The following is a 23,049-nucleotide window of genomic DNA, read 5'->3' on the forward strand; positions in this document are numbered from 1 at the left end:
TCTAAGAAAACCACAGGGTTACATCACATAATCCAGTGAACCGTGGCAGCTACGTACAAAAGCCTGCATGCATCCCCTGTGTGGTGACTATGCAACGCGCCCCAAAAGCCTATACATTCACAAGTCACCACTATGTTGGTTCTGTAGGGCTGGCTGGCCTGGCTTGGGAAGTAGGCCTACAGCACTTAAGTTACAGTATACTGTAGTTGAGAGATATTACTACGTTCATCACAGTAAGAATAGATCTGTTCATGGAACATAATCATGCAAATAATGTGCTTTACACTCATTTATTTGCAGCACTATTAACCGCTGTGATTTAATTATGAAAGCATGTCATAGCAATACCCTGCTGTACTGTATTTCGGCCAGAATGAATTGGGGAAACATTTAGCAGGGAATACATTTCCCACAGAATTCCAACATCAAGCTGTTGCATTTTCAGTGTGCAGAAAAGCATCCTGAGATGGTGATTTAAGCTGATGGGCAGTGGTGTAAAGTAACTATGTACATTTACTCAAGTACTGTACAATTTTGAGGTACTTTTACTTTACTTGAGTATTTCCAAATTTCAGTACTTTTACTTCTACTCCACTACATCTCAGGAGCAAATATTGTACTTTTACTCCACTAAAATCAGTTGAAAACTTGAGTTACTAGTTACTTTGTAGATTTGATTATTATTACAAAACACACATCAATCACTCCAACCAAATTTAAACTTTGGCTATTTGAAAATAGCCGTTCTACAAGCTGACGTGTCGTGTGCTTGAAGATCTGATATTTTTAAAATATTGTTTTAGACATTATAACTTGTGAAACAGTACATTCTGCATAATGCGTACTTTCTACTTTGGTACATTTGATACTTTTACTTAAGTAAAGATTTGAGTAGTTTTCCCACCACTGCTGATGGGAGAGAGAGCTGACCATGACCCCAGACACAGGAGGGACCCCCAGAAGCAGGAGGAATGAAGGGGGCATACCAAAAACAGCAGATGTACAAAAGCACAACACATCGCAGGCAGGGCGCACTGTGAGCTTGTGAATCTGCTATTGTCTGTGCCAGACACCAGCACAAAACCAACAGGAGGCTGTGTGACTTCTGCACAAGAAATAATTATTTGTATTTAATTAACAATAGGCTACCCTAATCTAATTGACACCTCCATTCTTTTCTTTCTTTTTTTTTCTTCTTTTTTTTCTTTTATTGGAGGAAAGGAAAAACAATAAGAAAGAAAAGAATATCCATTTCTGGTATTCTACGCTGGGCTCTGGTCAGTCCAGTTGGGGCCAGTTTGGGCCTCTGGGTGTTACAGTATGCTGACACAGTATGTCTGACACATACCTATGGAAAGTGAGAGCAAGCTGACAAGTAGTCATAGGATTTATTTTCCAGATATCTAAACTCACAACCTCAGTCATAGAGAGCATGATCTCCAATGTCCTGTGTGTCCACGTTTAATACTGATACTAGTGTTATGTTAACCCCTTATAACCTATATACTTTATTTACATATTGATTTATTGTATAATTTATTTACATTGACCGCAGCCACCCGTGGTCTCATCCTCTTTTCCTTCTACACCAAATCTCTTCGCCGAAAATGGCCGATCTACAAGCTCAAAAGGCATTGCGACGCGTTGTGAGCTTGAGTACTGTACACCGGCTATTTTTGCCTATAGGACATTTTGTGGTCCCAACAATAGAAAGCCCATTAATTTTTCTCATAGAGATTTCTGAAACCTGGAACCAAGCGACCCAGGCTTCTGGTGAATCATGACCATAATACATTTGATTTTGTCAAAAAATATTTGAAAACTAAGGGTATTAAATATATATATGCTGTATAATTAAATATTCAAATATGTGGACACGGAAATCTCTATGGGAAAAATGTATGGGCTTTCTATCTGTGGATCTGTGACAACTATTGTGTTCCCATATCCCTCATGAACGCCTATACAAAGTCTTAAAATAAAATCCTAACAAATGTAATTCATGTAGTGTTAAGGAAAACAACATAACAAGAAAAATACATTGATGTATCTCGTCAGAAAACACAGTGAGATGTGTGTGCAAGCACCTTGATGTGGACGGTCCAGTTTTAGAACCTTTGGGGGATTCTGTTGCAGGTGGTTGAAAGTTTCAACCTGGCTCGATAATCTTTGATCTGAACGGTCACTTTAAGGTTAAAAATAAAACCTCACAACTGACACAACATATTTACTTTTAAGAGACAATTTGATCCAGGATCAGTGTCCTTGATAAGTCAAGTGCTTCGAATGCGTGACTACTAACATCCCATAAACATGGGGCACTCCTCAGTCATGTGCTCCACTGTTAGTAGCTGCCATGCAATAGTCGGCTTGTGTTGCATTGCTAAAGGCTGCCAGTGTGTGTGCCAGCAGAGCCAGACTGAGTACGCACATTGCTGGAGGTCCCCTGTCATACTGACACTGGATCAGTCACCCAATACGACCTGATGAGCCGATCTTTAGGGTGTGGCCCCTAGCTCCCCCCCCCCCCCCCCCCAACTCCCACTGCCCCAGAGATTTACGGCCACCCTGTCTGTAGTGGTACGGAAAGCTGTTGCCACTTAATGGAGACATGCAGTGGACACTTAAACTATTAAAAGAGCTACAGTATGTGCAGTGGTGATCAGCCTTGCAATGCACATGAAAGACATCTGTTTTATTTGCCGGGTACAATATAGACTCCACAGCACTGTTTCCCAAACAGTGGGTCGGGACCCAAGTTTGGGTCACGGACCATATATATGTACAGTATATATTTTATCAAAATATTTTAAAAGTGTAAACAAAAGAATTCACGACAATTAAAAACAAAATTCAAAAGCATTTCATGAATAAATAATAATTTCCATAAAATCAAAATAAAACGTTTAAGAAGTAGTGAAAATAACAGATAACAATTTTCACTATTTGGATCCTGGGCAAACATCTTATTTCTTTTTTGGGTCTTGAGCTAAAAAGTTTTGGAACCACTGCTCTATAGAATGTTGAAATGTATAATGATATTGTCTTTGGCGATGCAGAAATTGTGAAAGATTTGGTTACAGTAATACAAGAATTAAATAGCAGATTTTTTTTGGAGTAGCCTGATGCTGCTAGAAATGTAACAGGCAATTAAATTAGCAATGTTGATGATGCACACAGTTCCAGCTCCAGTTACTCACTAGCCCACCATTTAGAAACATTTGCTCATCAATGTGTGTGGCAGGGTACTGTAATCCATCCTGTCTGACTGTCGATCTACAAAATTTATGCTTTATTTATACTCGGTTGTATGATGGTGTCGCTTGCTGAAAATAGCAGATCTACAAGCTCACAGCTGGTAGTACAAAGCTAAATTTAAACTACGTGTCTGTTGAGTGAACTACTGTGTTATCTTGTGCGGACATTATTTGATCACTCATTAGTATCTTATGAAAGCTCACTGGTATATTGGAAAAAACATTTATATTTATAGTTGGTCTGTGCAATAGAGTCAAGATGATACATGGACTTGTCTTGTCGCATATACATCAAATACTGTTCACTAGATTTATTTGAACTGTTATACTTAATAACTAATATATTACCTTTTTTTTATATACAGTACGTATCATATTTTATTATATTTTATACTTCCTTCTCTCTTATATGCTGTATATATATTTATTTTCTTCTAATGCAATAAGTCACAATCCATACCTGACCAATACAAAATATTATTTTTGAGGCCATAATTCTGATTCAATCAGGTCCAGGTGTGTTAGCAATTAGCACGATGGCTAGGGCCGGTGCTCATCCAAGCTGCATCCTCCCCAACAACAGAGACACACAGCTGTAGCCTTGCTATTCCCAGGGCTGGAGACACTTGAGACTGAACAGCTCTTGTTTCAGGTACTTAGAATAAGCTTTTTGACATGGCATCAGCTCATTGCAACACAGCTTTAGCCCCTCAGATCTGAGATGGCAACCGGATGCTCCGGATTCCTCACTCACACCCCCAGGGTGACAACATGTCATCTGCGCAAACACTGGTCATAACCTATTTACCATACTTAGGTTATGCCTTACTGTAGGATTCCACATGGGTGCTACCGTATTAAAAACCCATTCCCTGCGAACTTAAAATATGGATGTGCGCTAAAACTGCCGGGAAATAGCTATATTTTATTAACATGATAGGGTATAATTTCATTGTTTTCAAAGCCATGAAGATAAACCACCACCAAAAAGACCACTAGAGTGCGCCATCGTAACACTAAAACCTTCAGAAGAAACCATGTTTGAAGGATGGGAAGGTGACGTCGCTCCATTGATTCACAATGGGAGATCAGCAGCGCGCCATCTGTGCTCAATCCTGTTCAATTCGTGCTTGATCGTCTAAAACCACCATCGGTCTGGGCAACGGATCGTATACAGACGCCACGCACAAAATTTCCGAATCAAAATCCGACCTAGTGAAGCTGCATAGTGGACGATGGTTTGCATTGAGCCTAACGGCTAGCAGATGCTATTGTAAACAGAGAGGCCTGGTTTAGCGGTGACGTCATAATCGTATCCTTTTTTTTTTCACGGTCTCGTGTTATAACCAGCTGAAGGTAAGGAAACCGATTTGCTCCGTCGAAACACCCAAATAAATGCTTAAACAATGCTTTTATATAAAAGTTGATTAAAGTCGCTCGGCAGAGACGTCCATAATAACAATGTCAATCTGGGAGTCGACCGGCGCTAAGTGAGTTAACAGGTTAAATGTGGTTTTTGACATTATTTGTACAGACTGTTCGCAGGCCACGTTGAGAGGCCCCTCAATGTGTGAATCAAACTTGGAGTAGATTGCACTGACTGTGTTCATGATTTGTGTCATTTTCTGCCAAATGGTCCCCTACCGCAAAGATGGAAGGCAATCATAGCCAATGAGAATGGAATAAGACAAATCTGACAGAACAATTTTGATCACATGACTCAAGATCACATGACTGATTTAAAAAAAGCAAAAAAAAAAAAAAAAAAAAAAGCAAAAAGAACCAAACCACCACAAAATGGCTAGTCAGGCACAAATGGATGGGTCCCATATGGGGAGTTGTGGTGCCCATGAGGAGTTGTGTCATATTCCAAGGAATGCTGGGTGATTGTACAACCTACTGTACAATTCAACAGCTATAGGCCAAAGGGTGAAATGGCCTGTTATAGCGCCACCATGATTCCAATTTGAATTTGGCCTTTGGCTTTGGCCTACTGAGAGTAGGTCCAGTGGTGTCCGTGATGAGCTACTAACAGACAAACAGACAGACACACACGGACAGGGGAGAAAACATAATCCCCACCCTTAGCTGTCCAGCCCTGGAGTTGATAATAAACTGCACAATGAAGGCATTGTGTAGTTTAGTTTCTTGCTGGCTGGAAATAAATTGCTACAGTATGTAGAGAAGTGGTGCATGAGAAGTGGTGTCCAAGAAAACGTAAGCAATGTAAAGACGGAGCTCGGACATCAAATGAGACATGATGATGCGTCTCACTCTACTCTAGTATAAGTACTGACCTATTAAGGGCCTCTAGACTGCCGGAGGGGGTGATGTCAGAGGGGGTCCGGGGAGTTCCATTGTCCGGGGTGCCTCTGTGTTGACCTGGGAGTGAGGCAGTCGTCTCCATCATCTCCATTGGGCTGGGGCTCGTCATGTCCAGGGTCAGGGTGAGAGACAGCGGTACGGGCAGGGGCCTCACATGGGGCAGGCCAATAGAGGGGCTGGGATGGGGTACTATGGGCTGTAATGCATTCTCAGTATTCCCCTTCCTCACCTGTGGAACAGACATGGAGGTGAACAACAGGTGAGTCTCGTGACGCGGGAAATCGGAGAAGTTATGAGGTAAGCGATACGTACCGGATAGTATTTCGGTTTTAGCATATCCATTCAAATACGCGGGTGTGTATGTGCTATCATAACTGTCAACCTTTGCTCAGGTTACGCTGAACCGTGCATTTGAGGATGTGTTGTGGTGAGGCAGAGTGGGGGTAATAAAAGAGCAATAAAAGCATGGAAGTAAATGAGCTCTGAGCCTGTAAAACTGAAGGGTTACAATCATGTTTGTCTTACCTTGCTGACCCAGACTGGGTATAAATTACATGAGCTGTTTGCCATGCATTAGTAGAGCCTCAACCTTGACAGGCTACATTATGGAACACAATTCATTTTTAATTTTTTTAGCAGTCCCAGCCACTCCAACAAGTGACCGAGTGTGTATGAGCAAGGCCTTTATTAGCATTGCAACAATTAACAGCTGCAGACACCCAGCTGCAGTGCAATTGAGCAACCTTGTTCCAGCCGAACCACCGCTCACTTCACAATGGGTGTGATTTTCTTTTCTTTTTTTAAAGTAAACCAAGTTACACTTTTATACGAGTGATAGTTGTACAGCTAAAGAGAATGCAAAACAATTGTAATGGGCTGCCTGGTCTCCTGGTGTGCATATTGTATTGTAGTTAAAATTAACTAAAGGAGTATTCTATCTCTCCTACCAGGCAGCAGACTGGCTCTAAAAGGGGTTGGATGTATTGATAACAGGACAAACAGCCAATGATTGAAAGGTAACAGTCTGTAGCTTAAACATTAAATTAACCACCTAGTGTCCCTATTCTGCATTCTGCATTTCATAATAGGCGAACATTGGCAACATTCTGTAAAATAGCAGATCTTTTGTACAAGTTCACAACGCATTATGTTGCTGGCAGATTGGCAAAGGAAAGGGCCAAGTACAGACTCCTGTGTCACCGCGGTCAACAAAGTATTCAGGATTTAACTGGTTAAGAGGCTCCGCTTACAATGATCAGTGGAACATTTCTATTTGGAGACTAAAGTCATTGTTTTGCCTACAATCTATGAATGATGCCTCCATCTAGTCAGGGGTTGATGAAGTTGATGGGGATGATGGTGGAAATGGCCTCAAAGCAAAGGTTCTTTCTAGCGCTGATATGGATTTTTCCCCTCAGCACTCAATTTGACTGAGCTAAATTCTCAGTCCCACATTTGTCTATTTTTGAGCGGTGCTCCTGGAAGGAGCTATGCTCCAACATCTGGCTTTGTCCAGTTCCCAAAAAATGTCCGGGCCCTAAAGTAAACTGAAGCGTGGCCTACAGTATATGTGCCAGTACAACTCGTCAGTATTTATTGCTCTTTTCCTGAAAATGTCTAGATATGGCCTACATCTTGGCTAAAATGGTTCAAAGTTTGTTGTACGCCCAGGGTACCATTAGCCCTATTCACGGCCCGCCCACTCAGCATCCCCCTGGTGCTGAAGTCACGTTTTGAAGGGGAAACCCTACTAAAAGAGTTAACACAGAAATCGCAATTTAATGCAATTTCCGAATAGTAAAGTATAAAATACGGCTAGCATGATCAAGAACACAAGATAGTAAAAGGCACAAAGCATTATAATTTACTTTACCGTTCGAAATAATGATTTGTTGGCTTTAAGTCCAGCTATTTCTGTATTAATTTCCCCTTCTAAACTGACGTCAGCACCAGGAAGTTGCTGAGAAATTTGCTGAGTGGGCGGGCCGTGAATAGGGCTAATTGACCAAGCTTCGTCGACACACTCTGTGATTGGCTAGCGGGACCCTTGATTAAATGAACTCAAAAATAAATAGCGACGATTTCTTCACACTAGGTGTGATTTTTGTTCAAATAAGTGTTAAATAGCACTATATTCTGATACTTTAGTAATCATTGCTGATAGACTACTAGAACGTTTGTTCAGTAACAACCCTGTTACTCTCCAGCTCTTTAGTAAACAGAAAAAGCATTTTCAGGTCCAAGGATACTAATTGTATACAATCAGGAGAGAGAAAGAACACTCATAAAGGGCACAGGACAAACAAGTGAAACTGCAGGTGATGACAGAAATAAATGAAAAGACAAAATTGGATCTGAAACACTATGAAATTGAAGTGAATAAATTGGTACTCTATGCTAATTGGATAAAACTGGCAACCCACCAGAAAGTAATTTTATGTTTATTAAAGAGTTGGAGAGACAGGGACACCCCTGTTATAGAACACTCTATAGCAATGAGTACATCTATGAATGTAGAGCTTTAACATTTTCACATTAAAGAAACTGCTATCTTTAATTATAATTAGATAATACACAAATGTATTTTCTTGTATAGATTAAAAATTGTGTGCATCAAGTTTGTCACCCAGTGTGAAGTGAGTGGTGCCTGAGCAGTGTTAAAATATAGGAATCCTTCTGTTGTCCATGTCAAGGCTGAGGTGTATGAGTATACTGCAAACATACAAAGAGGCATACAAAGAGGCATACATAGCTACACATTCAGTCAAGCATCAACAATTTGACAATGTGTGCATCCATTTCCTTTTTCACCCATACAAGTGTTAAAGGTTCAAAGGTTTAAATTTAAACACAACAGAAAAACAAATGGTAGCAGTTTTGATTTAAACATAACATTGAAGAAGGAAGTTGATGGAATAAGGGCCATGATTGACCTCCTTGACCAACAATGAGGAAGTGACATGGTTTCTAAATCAAGGATTAGCTAATAATATTTAAGTATGTGCTGAAAGTCTCAACACAGCAACATAAAAAAGGGGGGAAAAAGAACAAGAAATTCTCCCATACTTGCCCTACAATAAGGATGCCAGGTTGAAAGTAGTTAACTAGTCAGGCTTTGACCCGGTTATTATGCTTTTCCCCCCAAGGTAAGTACACCGCTGTACCTGGCATTGAACCTGGCTAGACAAGACCATGCTAGCTGCATGTTCAGGGTTACTGCAGCTCATTATAACCCTGTGATGTTGTGTTCTGTTTCTGTCTGTTTATCTACCTGCCAGAGAGCGAATACACCTCAAAATTAATGGCCAGTTGCTCTTACATTTGCTGTGCATTTTCATGCTCCCAAGAATAAGAAACCTACAGTATTGATTTCCCAGACCCTTCCTATAGCACCACCATCAGGCCAAACAAAAATGTCTCTCATTTTCTTATCAATTGTGCACAGACACAACATTTGCTGTGCACTTCAACCCTGCTCCCAAGAGGAAGGAACCTATGGATTTTGGTGACACCGCCACCTTTTATCTAGTCAGTGCCACCCAGCAGGCAAAACTAATCAAATTATGGACATTTGTAGGCCTTGGTGGAGGTCTCCACTCTCCACTCTCTTGAGTGCATTATTGTTTTGTTTAGAAATGCATTTGGAATGTGTTGCTTACCTGGAGAACAACAAAGCCACAATACAGGATATTTACATTCAAGGCAATGCTATGGTTGACAAGTGCATGTCACTTTTTAAATAAATAATAATACTGCCTGAGACAGGCTGACACATACTGTAAGCTTTGAAAAAAGTAGGGCAGGTTTCCTTTCTGGCACGATTGCACACATTTTATTGACAGGTTTCACAACCGAGAGAGACAGCATGTTCGAGTGCCAGGCCCTCCAACTGATTTGCTCTGGAGCGTATATAGCAAACACACATCTCCTTTTTCCTACCACTAGACCTGACTTAAGACAGACAATGTTAATTTACAGAGCGATACAATGTATTAAAAAGTATTATGTTAATAATATATACTAATAATTCAGACTTTGTCGTCATATTGCAGAACATAATATGCTGCACATCATTCTCACGGTGCATGTGTGCAGAACTAATTGCTGTTAATGTGCCAATAACATACTGATATACCATCTGTCATTTTAGGTGTCTCCAAAGTTTTCTTTTTTACAGAGAAATCAAAAGCTTTCACCTACCATCTCAAATGGTCAGATCACAGTAGAGCAAATAGATTTGAATACACATCAGTCTAGCTACATGATTCAGCTCCAGCCCAAATAGCTCCCAGCCAGTGACATGAGTTATTAACAATATCAGGCCAGGCAACGATATTGTTGAGATAAAGTCTGAAATATAGCCAGCAGGGAGGAGTTTTGGTTGTAATACGCTGCGTAATGGCCAAGGACGTCTTTTATTTGTCAGCTATGTGAATTGTGGAGTCATAAAGGTTAATAATATCAGCTGTGATTAATAACGCTGTTAAAGCAATGAAGCAGCCATCCAGTTTATCAACAGGGAATTGTGGGAGTGGAGCGCTTTACGAGTGCCAAAGGAGCGAACTAATGTTGATAATAACAGTGATCGGCTGTGAAGAGGTTGGAACCATCGCACACCAAGTATGTTTCGGAAAGTGAATTGTGTCTGTTATAAGAAATAGTACTCTGCCGAACAATGAGGATGTTTCACAAATGTCTGCTGATTTGTGTGTGCACCATGAAATGTAATTGCACACTGTAATCTATCTTCAAAGTCAAGTGTAGTCGCATTCCTTTTGATATTATGTATGTAGGTTAGTCAGACACCGATTAGTCTGACAAATGACCTATTTCCAAATAAGTGATGGCTTTAAATCAAGACAACTTTCATTAATCACAAGAACTGGTTTCTATAGTGTTTTGTGGTATTTCATGTATAGGCCCGTTTTTATAGGTTAATATAGGTAAATATCCCCTTATTTTTGGTTTCCTACATTTAGTTTTTAATTATTATTTCAAAAAACGTTCAAAGAAAAAGAAATCCCCTAAAATTAAAAAATTGGTTTGTTGTTCGATCTATTGGTGATTATCATACATCTGTATGATACATACATGTTTATCACACATTCTAGAGACAATGAGTAGCCATGTGTGAGTTGTGGACAAAGTTTGTAGGAGTAGCAGCAAAAAGTACATTTTGAATATTATGCAAAATGGCAAAATAAAAACCTACAGAAAACATAACCTCCGTCCATGACCTTGGGCCTTGCAGAGAGATAAAAATAAGCAACGGTAAATGTCACTGACTTCCAGAAGAAGACAAAACATCCTCCATCAACAAGGCCTTATGTTTCCACTCCACCAAGCTTAATCAGCACTTCTATTATCTACTCTCTGGTGCTCCACATGATATTAGACAGTCTTGGCTCATGCCTGTGTTTATAACAGCCAGGGAAACACACATTTCAGTGGACTGTGGTAGTAACAGTTTGAATTCAGAGTTTTAACAGCTATGACTACTTATGTCTTTCAACCTGTCATGTACAGTACAAGCTCACAACGCATTCCACACGTCATCCCTGGTGCAACTAAGAATACATTATTGCTTAAATGGTTAGACTCATCAGCGCTATATTGTTGCAGAGAACCCCTACCACTGTGAACAGTGTTACTACTCAGTACACTAGCCCTATCTTCACTGTAGCTCTTGGACTGGGACTATGTTGTGGGGGCGGCGGGGGGGTGAGTGTGAGTGTTTAGAGTGATACATTTAAAAACATGGCAGTGAAACAACCGTTTAAATAGAGTTTCTGTTCAATTCGGCTGTCAGAGATCCTGATTTAAAAGCTTGTTTCACAGACATTTTTAATTAATTTCATCACTCAATCTTTACTATATAAGAGAAAAAAAATAGACTGTTTTGCCTGGCCCGACAGTTTTGGATGGCAATGCCAACATAAAACATCCACAGGTTTTCAACCTGAGGTCTTAAAAAAAGAAAAAGGAAAAAAAGAAACTTCAATTCTTACACCACAAACAAAGGATCCGTCATAATCAACGTCATTATCAAATTCTACACATATTGACCTACAGTATTTGTAACAGTGTTCTTGTATAGCAAAGCTCCTGTTGGTCTGTCACTATAATTACTGTGGATGTTTCCTCCTGCCGATCACTCTTTATCAAATTAAGTCATGTGACTGTGAGTCGCGAGGGTGCTGGTGCTATCAGACTGCTGCCATGACTACACTGACTGACAGGGTGAACTAGAGGTAACCCAGGAAGGACTTGTTTTACATCTAACTGAAATAGTTTTTGTTTGGGACAAAGGGCTTTCGTATTTTTTGTATTTTATTTTTTCCAAAGTTTATCTTGGGTGAGTTCTTAACTCATGGGAAGGAGCTAAACGTAATAAAAAAAAAACTGAAATCTCAAAAAAAGGGGAAAAAAATCCAACTTCTTTTCTCCTTAACTCATTCTGGGCGATGCCCGTAGAAACCGTAGATTTCCCGCTGTACCGCGGTACCATGCCCGTCGAACCCGGAAGTTTAATTAGCTTTAATCATTATGAAAGGATTAAAAGTATTATCGCAGATTTTGGCTGATTCTGGCTCTTTAGGCCCGCCCCACTAACTGTATCTGGTCATTTCCGGTCTGGACCGGATCTAGCTTTCCGTATCCGGTCTGAGCCTGGGCCATAGTCCCGCCTCCGTTGGTTTACAGTGTAACAAAAGAGAAAGCTACTCGGCGATGGAACACTCGTTTTTCAATCGGATTTTTGCGTTTGGAAACTTTGATCCAGTCTCTACATGCCTGGATTATGATCCCCGCACATATTGTGCGTTTTGTGCGCGAACGTGTCCACTTGTTACCATAGCGCACAGTTGGCTTTTTTCAATGTTTTTTCATGTAAACACTGGCGGATAAGCAGTGATACAGCGTGGCAACGGATATGTCTATTTCAATGGGGTTTTTTGTATTCGAAAGCTTGTCACCGAGTCTACAGTCTACTAGATGAGTCGCGCACAGATTGTGCACGATGCGTGCGCGTGCCCACGTTAAAAGGTAAGGACAATTTGGCAGCTGCTTACTAGAGCTATGTTTAAAATGGCAGCAAAATTGTTAATATTATAGGTAGGAAGGAAGTTAAACCTAAGAAAAAAAAAATCTAAATGACCGCAAATAAATATTCGTCAAAATACTTTTATTTTTGACGTTTCAGCTGCATATTATTATAATTTTTTACCCCTAAAAATAACCTACAAATGTCCCTTTAGGGGCTACGTATTATGTATACATAGGTACGTACATAAGTACGTACACTGCTGTATGTACTGTATGATGCGAGGATATAGACCCTTGTGCATTGTACATTTCATTCCATTGAAGTTTAGGTACTGCATTCTATATAACAGAAACATACGTATGCTGTACCTTCTTTTTCCTTGGCGTGGCTGTTGGGGTTTTGATGGAGGTGTCACTCAAAAGGTCATTGACGTCTGGTGGGATACTGGATTTCACCTGAGAATAATAATAGTAATTACATTACAGAAACAGCAGTGATCCATCAGTGATCACTGATCAGTGAATCTTAGAACATCTGGCCTGACCATTATAAATGCCTGTGGAAGTGATTTGTTGTGTGTAATCATAGACTGTATAAAAGATATGGACAAAGCGAAGCCATTGGTTTCTATGCAGCGCAAATGACACAATATGGGTCCTTGGCATTGGTATTGCCATCATAGATTGTAAAGGCACCAGAGGATGCTATTATTGGCTGCCAACGGTCACGTGCAACCGCAGAGATACATGGGAGAATGTGGTCAGAGCCTCCCGAAATACAGCACACGAAGAAGAACACAGCCGGCTGGTATTAGTTTAGTTGGCCACGCCCCCCGCAACTTTATCATCAATTTTAACATAAATGGGACCTTATTTTCACAAAACGCATATAATCGTGATTGAAAGGCAATTTTTAACTAGCGATAGGAACCATAAAGTATTTATGAAAATGTTAATTAAGGTTAGAAAACGAAAGGGGAAAATTAATGGGGTCCAATGGAGAACAATTCTTTTTGCGATCGGCCGGGGGGGAAAACAGCGCAACTAGCGGCCAATCATAGGAAGTTTTAGTTCCGTATTGGAGTCATTTTAAATCGGCGGAACTATGCCCCTGTGTGTAATGCCTTTTTACTCATTTTCCCTTTTATTGTCGTTTTGACTGAGACCGTCTGCATCAAGCTGCAATCGAACTGGATTGAACTGAATTTATTTTAACTGAACTGAATTGAACTAACTTCACACATTCTAAGCTCATACTTTACACAGCATGTTAATTACACCAACATGTGACTGATTTCTGTATTTTATAGCTGTAAAATATATAACATTTGTTGCATGGCAGCATATTGTGTACAATATACCTAATGTTATTAGTTGTTAGTAGTCCTTAGTTTTAGCATACATTCAGGCAACAGCTGGGTCTAATAACTGGGGACACAATAGCCATTGGATAATAATCTTTTTTAATCGTTTTTATTATTATTATTATCATTATTATGCAAAATAGTGATTTTAACAGTATTGGAAATCAAGTGAATATCAAGCCTAAGATAACTTTATCAGTAATGTCATTGGCAAATACAGTCCCTAAAGAACACATTTTTCACATCACATGGCAGAAGGACATGAAATACCATATGCTGAGGTCAGCTGAAAGCAATAATATCTTGCAAATCTCTGTCTCTCACACACACATGCACGCACGCACGCACGCACGCACGCACGCACGCACGCACACACACACACTAAGAAATGGTCCCACTGTGTGCACACAATTTTCTTTTTTTTCCAAAACACACCCAGTGTACGTATGTTAATCGCGTCAACACAGGTCACATGGTTGGTGTTAAATGGACTATGTAAGGGAATTTGTAGGGTTCATGCAGGTCTATATACTGAGCATAAGGGAATGTGTGTGCATTTCACACCAGGCACATACAAACCTGGGCATAAGAGGGTTCTATAACAGGTGTGTTTGTACAGGAACACTTATGTATGTATGAAGACTGACACAAGGTCAAGGGCATCTGTGCACAACACACTGTCACCCAGACGCACGCACGCCAGTGTTGTTTTTTTTTTTTTTTCCTATAATTTTTATCCCACAATTTTGTAACCCATTTTTTCACCCAGTGCTAATTGCCTATGTAATCCTGGGCTCTGCTCTCCCTCTGCCGCGCCTGGGGAGACAACGGACTGACCTCATGCTTCCTTCTATGCATGAGGAGTCCAAGTTGCTTCTTTTCACCTGACAGTGGAGATTTTCCCTGGTTTGGACGTAGCGCGTGGAAGGAACACGTTATTCCAACCAGTTCCTTTCCCCTCCATCAGGCGCCCCGGCTGGCAAGGGGGAGGCATTATTGAGACCAGTGTTGTTTTTGACAGCAAATTTTGATTTAGTTTTAGTCATAGTCTTTTGAATAAAATCTCATTTAGTTTTAGTCATAATTTAGTCACCCGAAAGGTTTTAGTTTTAGTCTAATTTTAGTCGACTAAATATCATAAGATTTTAGTTGACTAAATCTACAGTTGATTTAGTCGACTAAAATGTATTTTGGCAGGCCTTGATGGCATCGTAATGACACTTGGTTGCATGCTGAAAATAGCCGATCTACAAGCTCACAACGCGTCGCAAATTTTCAGCACGCAACACCTGAGAGCAACCAAACATAAAATGACTCTCTTCTCCACACTAGTCCCTCCTCAACGTTTTAGTCTAGTTTTTATTTTGTTGACGAAATTGTCAATATATTTAGTCTTAGTTTTAGTCATCACAGTTTAGTTTTTATTTTGTTTTTATTTCGTTTTCGTCAGTGAAAAAAACGCAGTCGACAAACATTTTTCATCATAGTTTTAGTCGACGAAATCAACACTGACGCACGCATGCACGCACGCACAGAGAGATGCATGTGTGATCACACTCAAACACACCTTCTTCTTCCTGGGAACTGGTGTTGGTGTCATTGAAGGTGTGCCGCCTGATGAGTTCTTTGTGTCCGTCTCCGTCACGTTTGCTTCCTGTGAATAGAGATGGGACAATTATGCCATTCACACAGGCAGTCCATCTAATCGCACATGCTGCAGCCCTAGGGAGCAAGACGCCGCTGTTATATAGGCCAGGATCCCCTCTGTTACCTGCTTGCAGCTCTTGCAATTGGAGCTTCAGTTTAAAGGTGAGGTTATTGCGACCGTAGGCCGCAGTTTAGTATGTGAACGGTCATAGCTTGTCCGTATCTCTGTCTACAACGTCTGACACTGTGGTTCCCCTGACACATCACTGTGACATCACAGGTGAACTCCAAGGCGGGTCTTCGTCGACGCGTCGATTTCTGCCACTGTCGTCCACGTCATGTTCAGGCGCGATCCCCTCTGCCTGCTGCAGCAGATGTCAAGTCCATATATGGGTATTCCCCAGAGTCCCTTTTATGCCCATATATACAGTAGAGATCCCTGATGTCATCAATATTAAGCTCATATCTAACAGAACTTCCTACGGGAATGTCCATGTATGGACTTTTATTTAATTTTAAAATAAAATATATATATGGTGACTACCATCACCATATACCGGTATGTAAAAGTCCATATATGGGTATTCCCTAGAATCCCTTTTATGCCCATATATGGAGATCCCTGATGTATATACATCATTGGCCAGATGGCCAAGACATCGCCCATATCTGTGTGGCTGGTTCGGATAGGGATCTCCATGTATGGGCATAAAAGCGATTGTATGTTGTGATATCATGGGAACCACTCTAACAGAATCCCTTTTATGCCCATAATGGAGATCCCTGATGTCATCAATATTAGGCCCATATCTAACAGGACTTCATATGGGAATGCCCATATATGGAGGAAGATAGCCCATATCTGTGTGGCAGTGGTAGGAAGATTGGGAGAGATGCTACTTCGCCCATGAAATACCCAGGCCAAACATACTGTTCAACGCAATTATCCCAGCAACGTAAATCATTATATTCATTACTACTGTATATTCTATATACATACATATATATATATTTATTTATTTTCTTAGTTGTTTAATGTATTTGAACTAGGGGTGTAACGATATAGTAACTGCATCGAAATATCGTTTTTAACTTAAAAAAATTGAAGTATATCGAAATGAAAACAGCTAAAATCAAATCGTATCGTATGATTTTGTATCGTATCGAATCGGCAGGGCAAAGAATCGATTGTATCGATACTACCTACTTGCGCATTGTATTTAGCATTTTTAAGAAGAAAAAGGAGGGGTTTAATTACTTTTCTATTCCATATATAGCTATCGATAAATGTGTGTAATCTATGGGTTCATGTCAAGGCAATATACAATGTCCATGTATTTGGCAGATAATGACTGTGTTTACTTATTTATATCCATAATAATACATGTTTCGCTTAAAAACCTGCACTATCCACACCTTTCACACAGATTTTATTTCTTTGCTAAATAGTTACTATATCGATTTTAAATCATTGAATCGAATCGTATCGTATCGTCATGAATGAACCAATATCGTCCATGTATCGTATCGTCAACCATGTATCGTGATATGTATCGAATCACTATTAAAATGTATCGTTACACCCCTAATTTGAACGCTTACAACAACCGGTTGTAGAACAGATTACCTCCACCATCATTATTATATTTATAGCCTACTCCCCTCCACCTGCGGTCAAACACATGAAAAGACACAAACACATTCATACAGGTCAAGCCTGACCTCCTCTCCAGTCCAAAACAGATTTTTATTACAGTAGCAGCAGTGATCATACACTATGTGCTGACAGGCATTCCCTGCAAGATGGAGGCCTTCACAGATCAGTTTGGTGCAAGCGCATGCATTTTCTGGAAGAGTGGAAGGTGTTGTGTGTGCATGTGTGCGACGACGTGCGTTTGTGCGTGCGTGCGTGCGTGCGTGCGTGCGTGCATGCGTGCATGCATGCGTGCGTGTGTGCGCATTTGTTCGTGCGTGCGTGCATGCGTGGACGTATGCATGGTATACAAAGTACTCAACATCAGTACTTGAGTCAACATATTGATACTCCTGGTCAAATTTATCATGGTGTATTGCTTTGAAAAATATATACTTAAAGGAGCTATAGTCAACTTTTCTTTCTTGAAAAACGGATGCTAAAATTAAAATAATGTTTCGAAAATATTTTATAAAAAAATAATGCTTCATATATTTGTTTCTGTTCAAAAATGTCCACAAAAAGCATAACATAATGATAAAATAATCATTTTGGCCTTTGTTAGAACAGAACGACACTTTGTTTACATCCTAGTCTATTCTTTTATATGGATTGATAGGATGTAAAATGTAAATTTGTGGACATTTCTGAACAGAAACACATATATGAAGCATATTGTTTTAATACAATATTTTCGAACATTATTTTTTATTTAGCATCCGTTTGTCAAGAGAAAGTTAAAGCTCCTTTAAGTGTTCAAAAGTAAATTCCTTTTAAAAATACTGAAATTCTAAAGTGAAATTACAAAGTGCAAAAAATATCAATAATAGTGGAAATAGCAGATCTACAAGTTTGCATTGCAACATGTCGTGATCTTGTTGAACGGCAATTGTCTCTATTATATTTGAGAAAGGGCTTTGAAATGTAATGGGGTCGCAAGTATCCCAAAAATACAAATGCTCTCAATAGCTGGGAGGGAATCCGTCAAAAAACATCAACTTTGGGCACTTGGTGACAAGTTTTTGATTTTTGGTATGGTGTTAGGTATGGTTATAAGGTTTACAAAAACCATCGCAAACAAATTGGGCTCGCCCCCTAGTGGTCTGTTTGCGATGAATCAAATATTCGATACATCAGTATATGGTTGAAACCCCAAATAATTGATAAAAGAGATTTTTCAATGGATTCTGTTACTATTGGGTATGATAAACAACATACTAAAAAATCTGGAAAAAATAACTACCGGAAAGGCACCATTTTCAAGATTGTGTCCACGGTGGCTGCCGGGAGCTGAAAATGCATATAAACTGGGTTTTAATGTGTAAAAATTCATAATAAATCTGCACTTGGTGAAGAGTTTTTGATTTTTGGTATGGTGTTAGGTATGGGTATATGGTTTTCAAAAACCATCGCAAACAAGTTGGGCTCGCCCCCTAGTGGTCTGTTTGCAATGAATACAATAGTAGATCTGTCAGTATATGGTTGAAACCCCAAATAATTGATAAAAGAGATTTTTCAATGGATTCTGTTACTATTGGGTATGATAAACAACATACTAAAAAATCTGGAAAAAATAACTACCGGAAAGGCACCATTTTCAAGATTGTGTCCACGGTGGCTGCCGGGAGCTGAAAATGCATATAAACTGGGTTTTAATGTGTAAAAATTCATAATAAATCTGCACTTGGTGAAGAGTTTTTGATTTTTGGTATGGTGTTAGGTATGGGTATATGGTTTTCAAAAACCATCGCAAACAAGTTGGGCTCGCCCCCTAGTGGTCTGTTTGCAATGAATACAATAGTAGATCTGTCAGTATATGGTTGAAACCCCAAATAATTGATAAAAGAGATTTTTCAATGGATTCTGTTACTATTGGGTATGATAAACAACATACTAAAAAATCTGGAAAAAATAACTACCGGAGAGCCATCATTTTCAAGATGGCGTCCACTATGGCTGCCGGGAGCTAAAAATGCCTATTTAATATGTAAAAATTCATATAAAATATGCACTTGGTAACTAGCTTTTACATTTTGACATGGTGTTAGGTATGGGTTTTCAAAAACTATCGCAAACAAGTTCGGCTCGCCCCCTAGTGGTCTACAATATACTGACCTATCTAATATTGATTCATTGCAAACAGACCACTAGGAGGCAAGCCCAACTTGTTTGCGATGGTTTTTGAAAACCGTATACCCATACCTAACACCATGCCAAAATTCAAAAACTCTTCACCAAGTGCATATTTTATATGAATTTTTACACGTTAAATAGGCATTTTTAGCTCCCGGCAGCCATCGTGGACGCCATCTTGAAAATGATGGCTTTCCGGTAGTTATTTTTTTCCTAAATTTTTAGTATGTTGTTTATCATACCCAATAGTAACAGAATCCATTGGAAAATCTCTTTTATCAATTATTTTGGGTTTCAACCATATACTGACAGATCTACTATTGTATTCATTGCAAACAGACCACTAGGGGGCGAGCCCAACTTGTTTGCGAAGGTTTTTGAAAACCTTATACCATAACCTAACACCATACCAAAAACCTAAAACTCTTCACCAAGTACAGATTTATTGTGAATTTTTACACATTAAAACCCAGTTTATAGGCATTTTCAGCTCCCGGCAGCCATCGTGGACGCCATCTTGAAAATGGTGCCTTTCCGGTAGATATTTTTTCCAGAATTTTTAGTATGTTGTTTATCATACCCAATAGTAACAGAATCCATTGAAAAATCTCTTTCATCAATTATTTGGGGTTTGAACCATATACTGATGTATCGAATATTTGATTCATTGCAAACAGACCACTAGGGGGCGAGCCCAATTTGTTTGCGATGGTTTTTGAAAACCTTATACCCATACCTAACACCATACCAAAAATCAAAAACTTGTCACCAAGTGCCCAATATTTACGAATTCCTTCCCAGCTACAAGGAAAGTACAGATACTCAACAATGTAATGTAAGTGGATGTACTCAAGTAAATGTACTCCACCACTGCAGATAATTTATGTGTGTGAAACGCAGAGATAGACAGAAGTCCCATGCATTTGACTGTGCATGTGTGTTTGTGTATGTATGTGTGTATACTGTGCATGCACGTGTGGTGTGCAGGTTTGTTTGTATGTAAGATGATCTGAAGAAGACAGCTACATTGATTGAATAGTTTCCCATAGGTCAGCAGAGGTCTCAGGTATCCACACGCACGCATGCAAGCGCGCACACACACACACACACACACACACACACACACACACACACACACACACACACACACACACACACACACACACACACACACACACACACACACACACACACACTCACGCATACATTACACACACATAAAATGCTCGATAACATAACAACTAGAATAAATAATGATTAACAAAGTCACACTGATAACAAAGCTACAAGTAGGTCTACCCTACTATAATCAATCAGATTTGTCCCCCACACGTGCACAACAGTGTGCATGTGCTCACTTTCCAGTAACCGCTCACTAATGCAAAATTCTGGAGTTAAGTTTTTGCATGGCAAGCATGGTGTCATGCAGGGTAACCAGACACTTGCCCCCACCCCAGGGGTCTGATGTATGTTGTTCGCCCGCGAGAGCGGGCGAACCTGTGGCAGACCTGGTCCACCTCCCTCCAAATTTCCCCTTGGTCATCTCGTTACAGTCTAGCAGATACCTGTCAGCAGAACATGCTGTATCACGTGCCCTCAAGTCACGTTTCATGCCAGCCGGACCAGAAGGGATCTCCTGGCGGGTCATCAATACCAGTACCGACCTCCTGGACACAGTGTTCATGAACATATTTAACCTCTCCCTTGCCCTGTCTGCGGTCCCCACTTGCTTCAAGAGGGCCGCCACTGCGCCAGTATCCCCATACCCACAAACGCCTCCCCTGCCGCCCCTGTATCGCTGACATCAGTAGTCATGAAGTGCTTCGAGAGGCTAGTAAAAAAAACATCTGCTCATCTCTCCTCAGCACCCCTCGGGTTCTGATGGCTGCAACCCACGACTTACACAGCGCTGGGTAGGCAGCCCAGCCTGGTTGAGATACATCCTCTGCAGACCCTTCTAGTTTTGTACAACATTCTTCTGAACAGAAATGCAGGCTTGACTTTAAACAACTCATTAATTAATAGGAATACACAATATGTTTTTGTGGTGATTATTGACCAATATGGATAATTGTCCGGTGTACGTACCTTAACAATGATGAGAGTTGGCAGCTCTTTGTCTGTGTGGTTCTCAAAGATACTGCTGTAGTTTTGAATACATTTGGCCATGATCTTGTTACAGATGTTCTGGTCCCTCATTGCTTCAAAACCGGGAGGCACACTGATAATAGGAGATAGAAAAAAACAGAAAATGTATGTATCAAAGTTAAAATAATGAATGAATTGAACATCACTCCATATTGTTAAATGAATCAGTTGACATTTTGAGTATGGACCATCTCATTTTATGAGAAGGTCAACACACATATACTGTATTCAGCAACATCTTTTGAAAATATATCTACAAGCTCACAATAGATAGATAGATAGATAGATACCTTTATTATCCCAAGGGGGAAAATGTGTTGCCCAGAGGCAGCACAGCAGTATAAGGTTATTTACAAAGTTACAGAGAAGTATGAAAAAGATAAAAAGAAAAAACAAGAACAGAGTACAGAGTACAGTAAGTACAGTAAGAGCAATGTGGTTGGCAAAAGCCTGATGCTCAGTGGAGGATCGTAAACACATATTCAGTGGTGGGCGTAAATGTGGTGCATTATGGGCAGTCCCCATAAAGGTTACCCCTGCACCTCCCAGACCCAGCACCTTTCACCTAATTCTACCCCTAAAAATAACTGCTAAAATATCTCATTGAAATAAACTCTCTCACACACGCACGCACGCGGCAACACACACACACACACACACACACACACACACACACACACACACACACACACACACACACACACACACACACACACACACACACACACACACACACACACACACACACACACACATTCTTATCACTTATAAAGAGAACATACTGTACATTGTGTACATGGTTATCTATGGCCTTACTACTGCCCAGTAAAGCCCAGTTGACCCTGGCACAAAGACTGAGGTTTATTGCTGGAGATGCCAGTGCAATGCCAAGTGCACCAGCAGCAAAGAGGACAGTGCTGAGAAAGGCCAAAGAACGTAGGACTGTAGGAGGCCTATCACCAGGTCAAGCCATGTCTTGGCCATCTGGCCAGTGATGTATATCGGACCAGTTACCCATATATGGAGATCCATGTACTGTATATGGAGATATGCTGTGAGCAGTTATTCGTTATGTGAAAGTCCTATGACGTCTATGAAATCATGTATCATGACATCATACATACAATCCCTTTTATGCCCATGTATGGAGATCCCTGTCTGTAGAACCAGCCACACAGATATGGGCTGTCTTCCTCCATATAGGGGCATTCCCATATGAAGTCCTGTTAGATATTGATGACATCCATATAAAGGCATAAAAGGGATTCTGTTAGTGATGTCAGAGTGTCAAACCCATAGTAGGTGTTACACTCCTAACCAAATGCAACGACAAACATCAAAGTCGATCAGACGCACAGGGACACAAAAGCAAAGCACTTGACCATGGTTCAGAATGGAGTAGCTCTGTGGACAACGATAGAAGATAACTACATGAGGG

At 40.2% G+C, this 23,049-nt stretch overlaps 1 protein-coding gene across 1 annotated transcript in view; it reads right to left on the reverse strand.

Moving 5' to 3' along the window:
- Positions 1-23,049, reverse strand: part of fam13a (family with sequence similarity 13 member A) — a gene marked incomplete at its 5' end in the record, with an annotated part of 93,681 nt that overhangs the window by 52,491 nt on the left and 18,141 nt on the right. The window contains 4 exons of the mRNA XM_080722653.1: positions 5,555-5,811; positions 12,996-13,082; positions 15,558-15,644; positions 21,552-21,684. Coding sequence (XP_080578779.1) covers positions 5,555-5,811; positions 12,996-13,082; positions 15,558-15,644; positions 21,552-21,684 — 564 coding nt within the window. The remainder of the gene's footprint in view (positions 1-5,554; positions 5,812-12,995; positions 13,083-15,557; positions 15,645-21,551; positions 21,685-23,049) is intronic.

The sequence above is a fragment of the Nannobrachium achirus genome, assembly GCF_963921795.1.
Source record: "Nannobrachium achirus genome assembly, chromosome: 3".
Classification (NCBI taxonomy): domain Eukaryota; kingdom Metazoa; phylum Chordata; class Actinopteri; order Myctophiformes; family Myctophidae; genus Nannobrachium; species Nannobrachium achirus.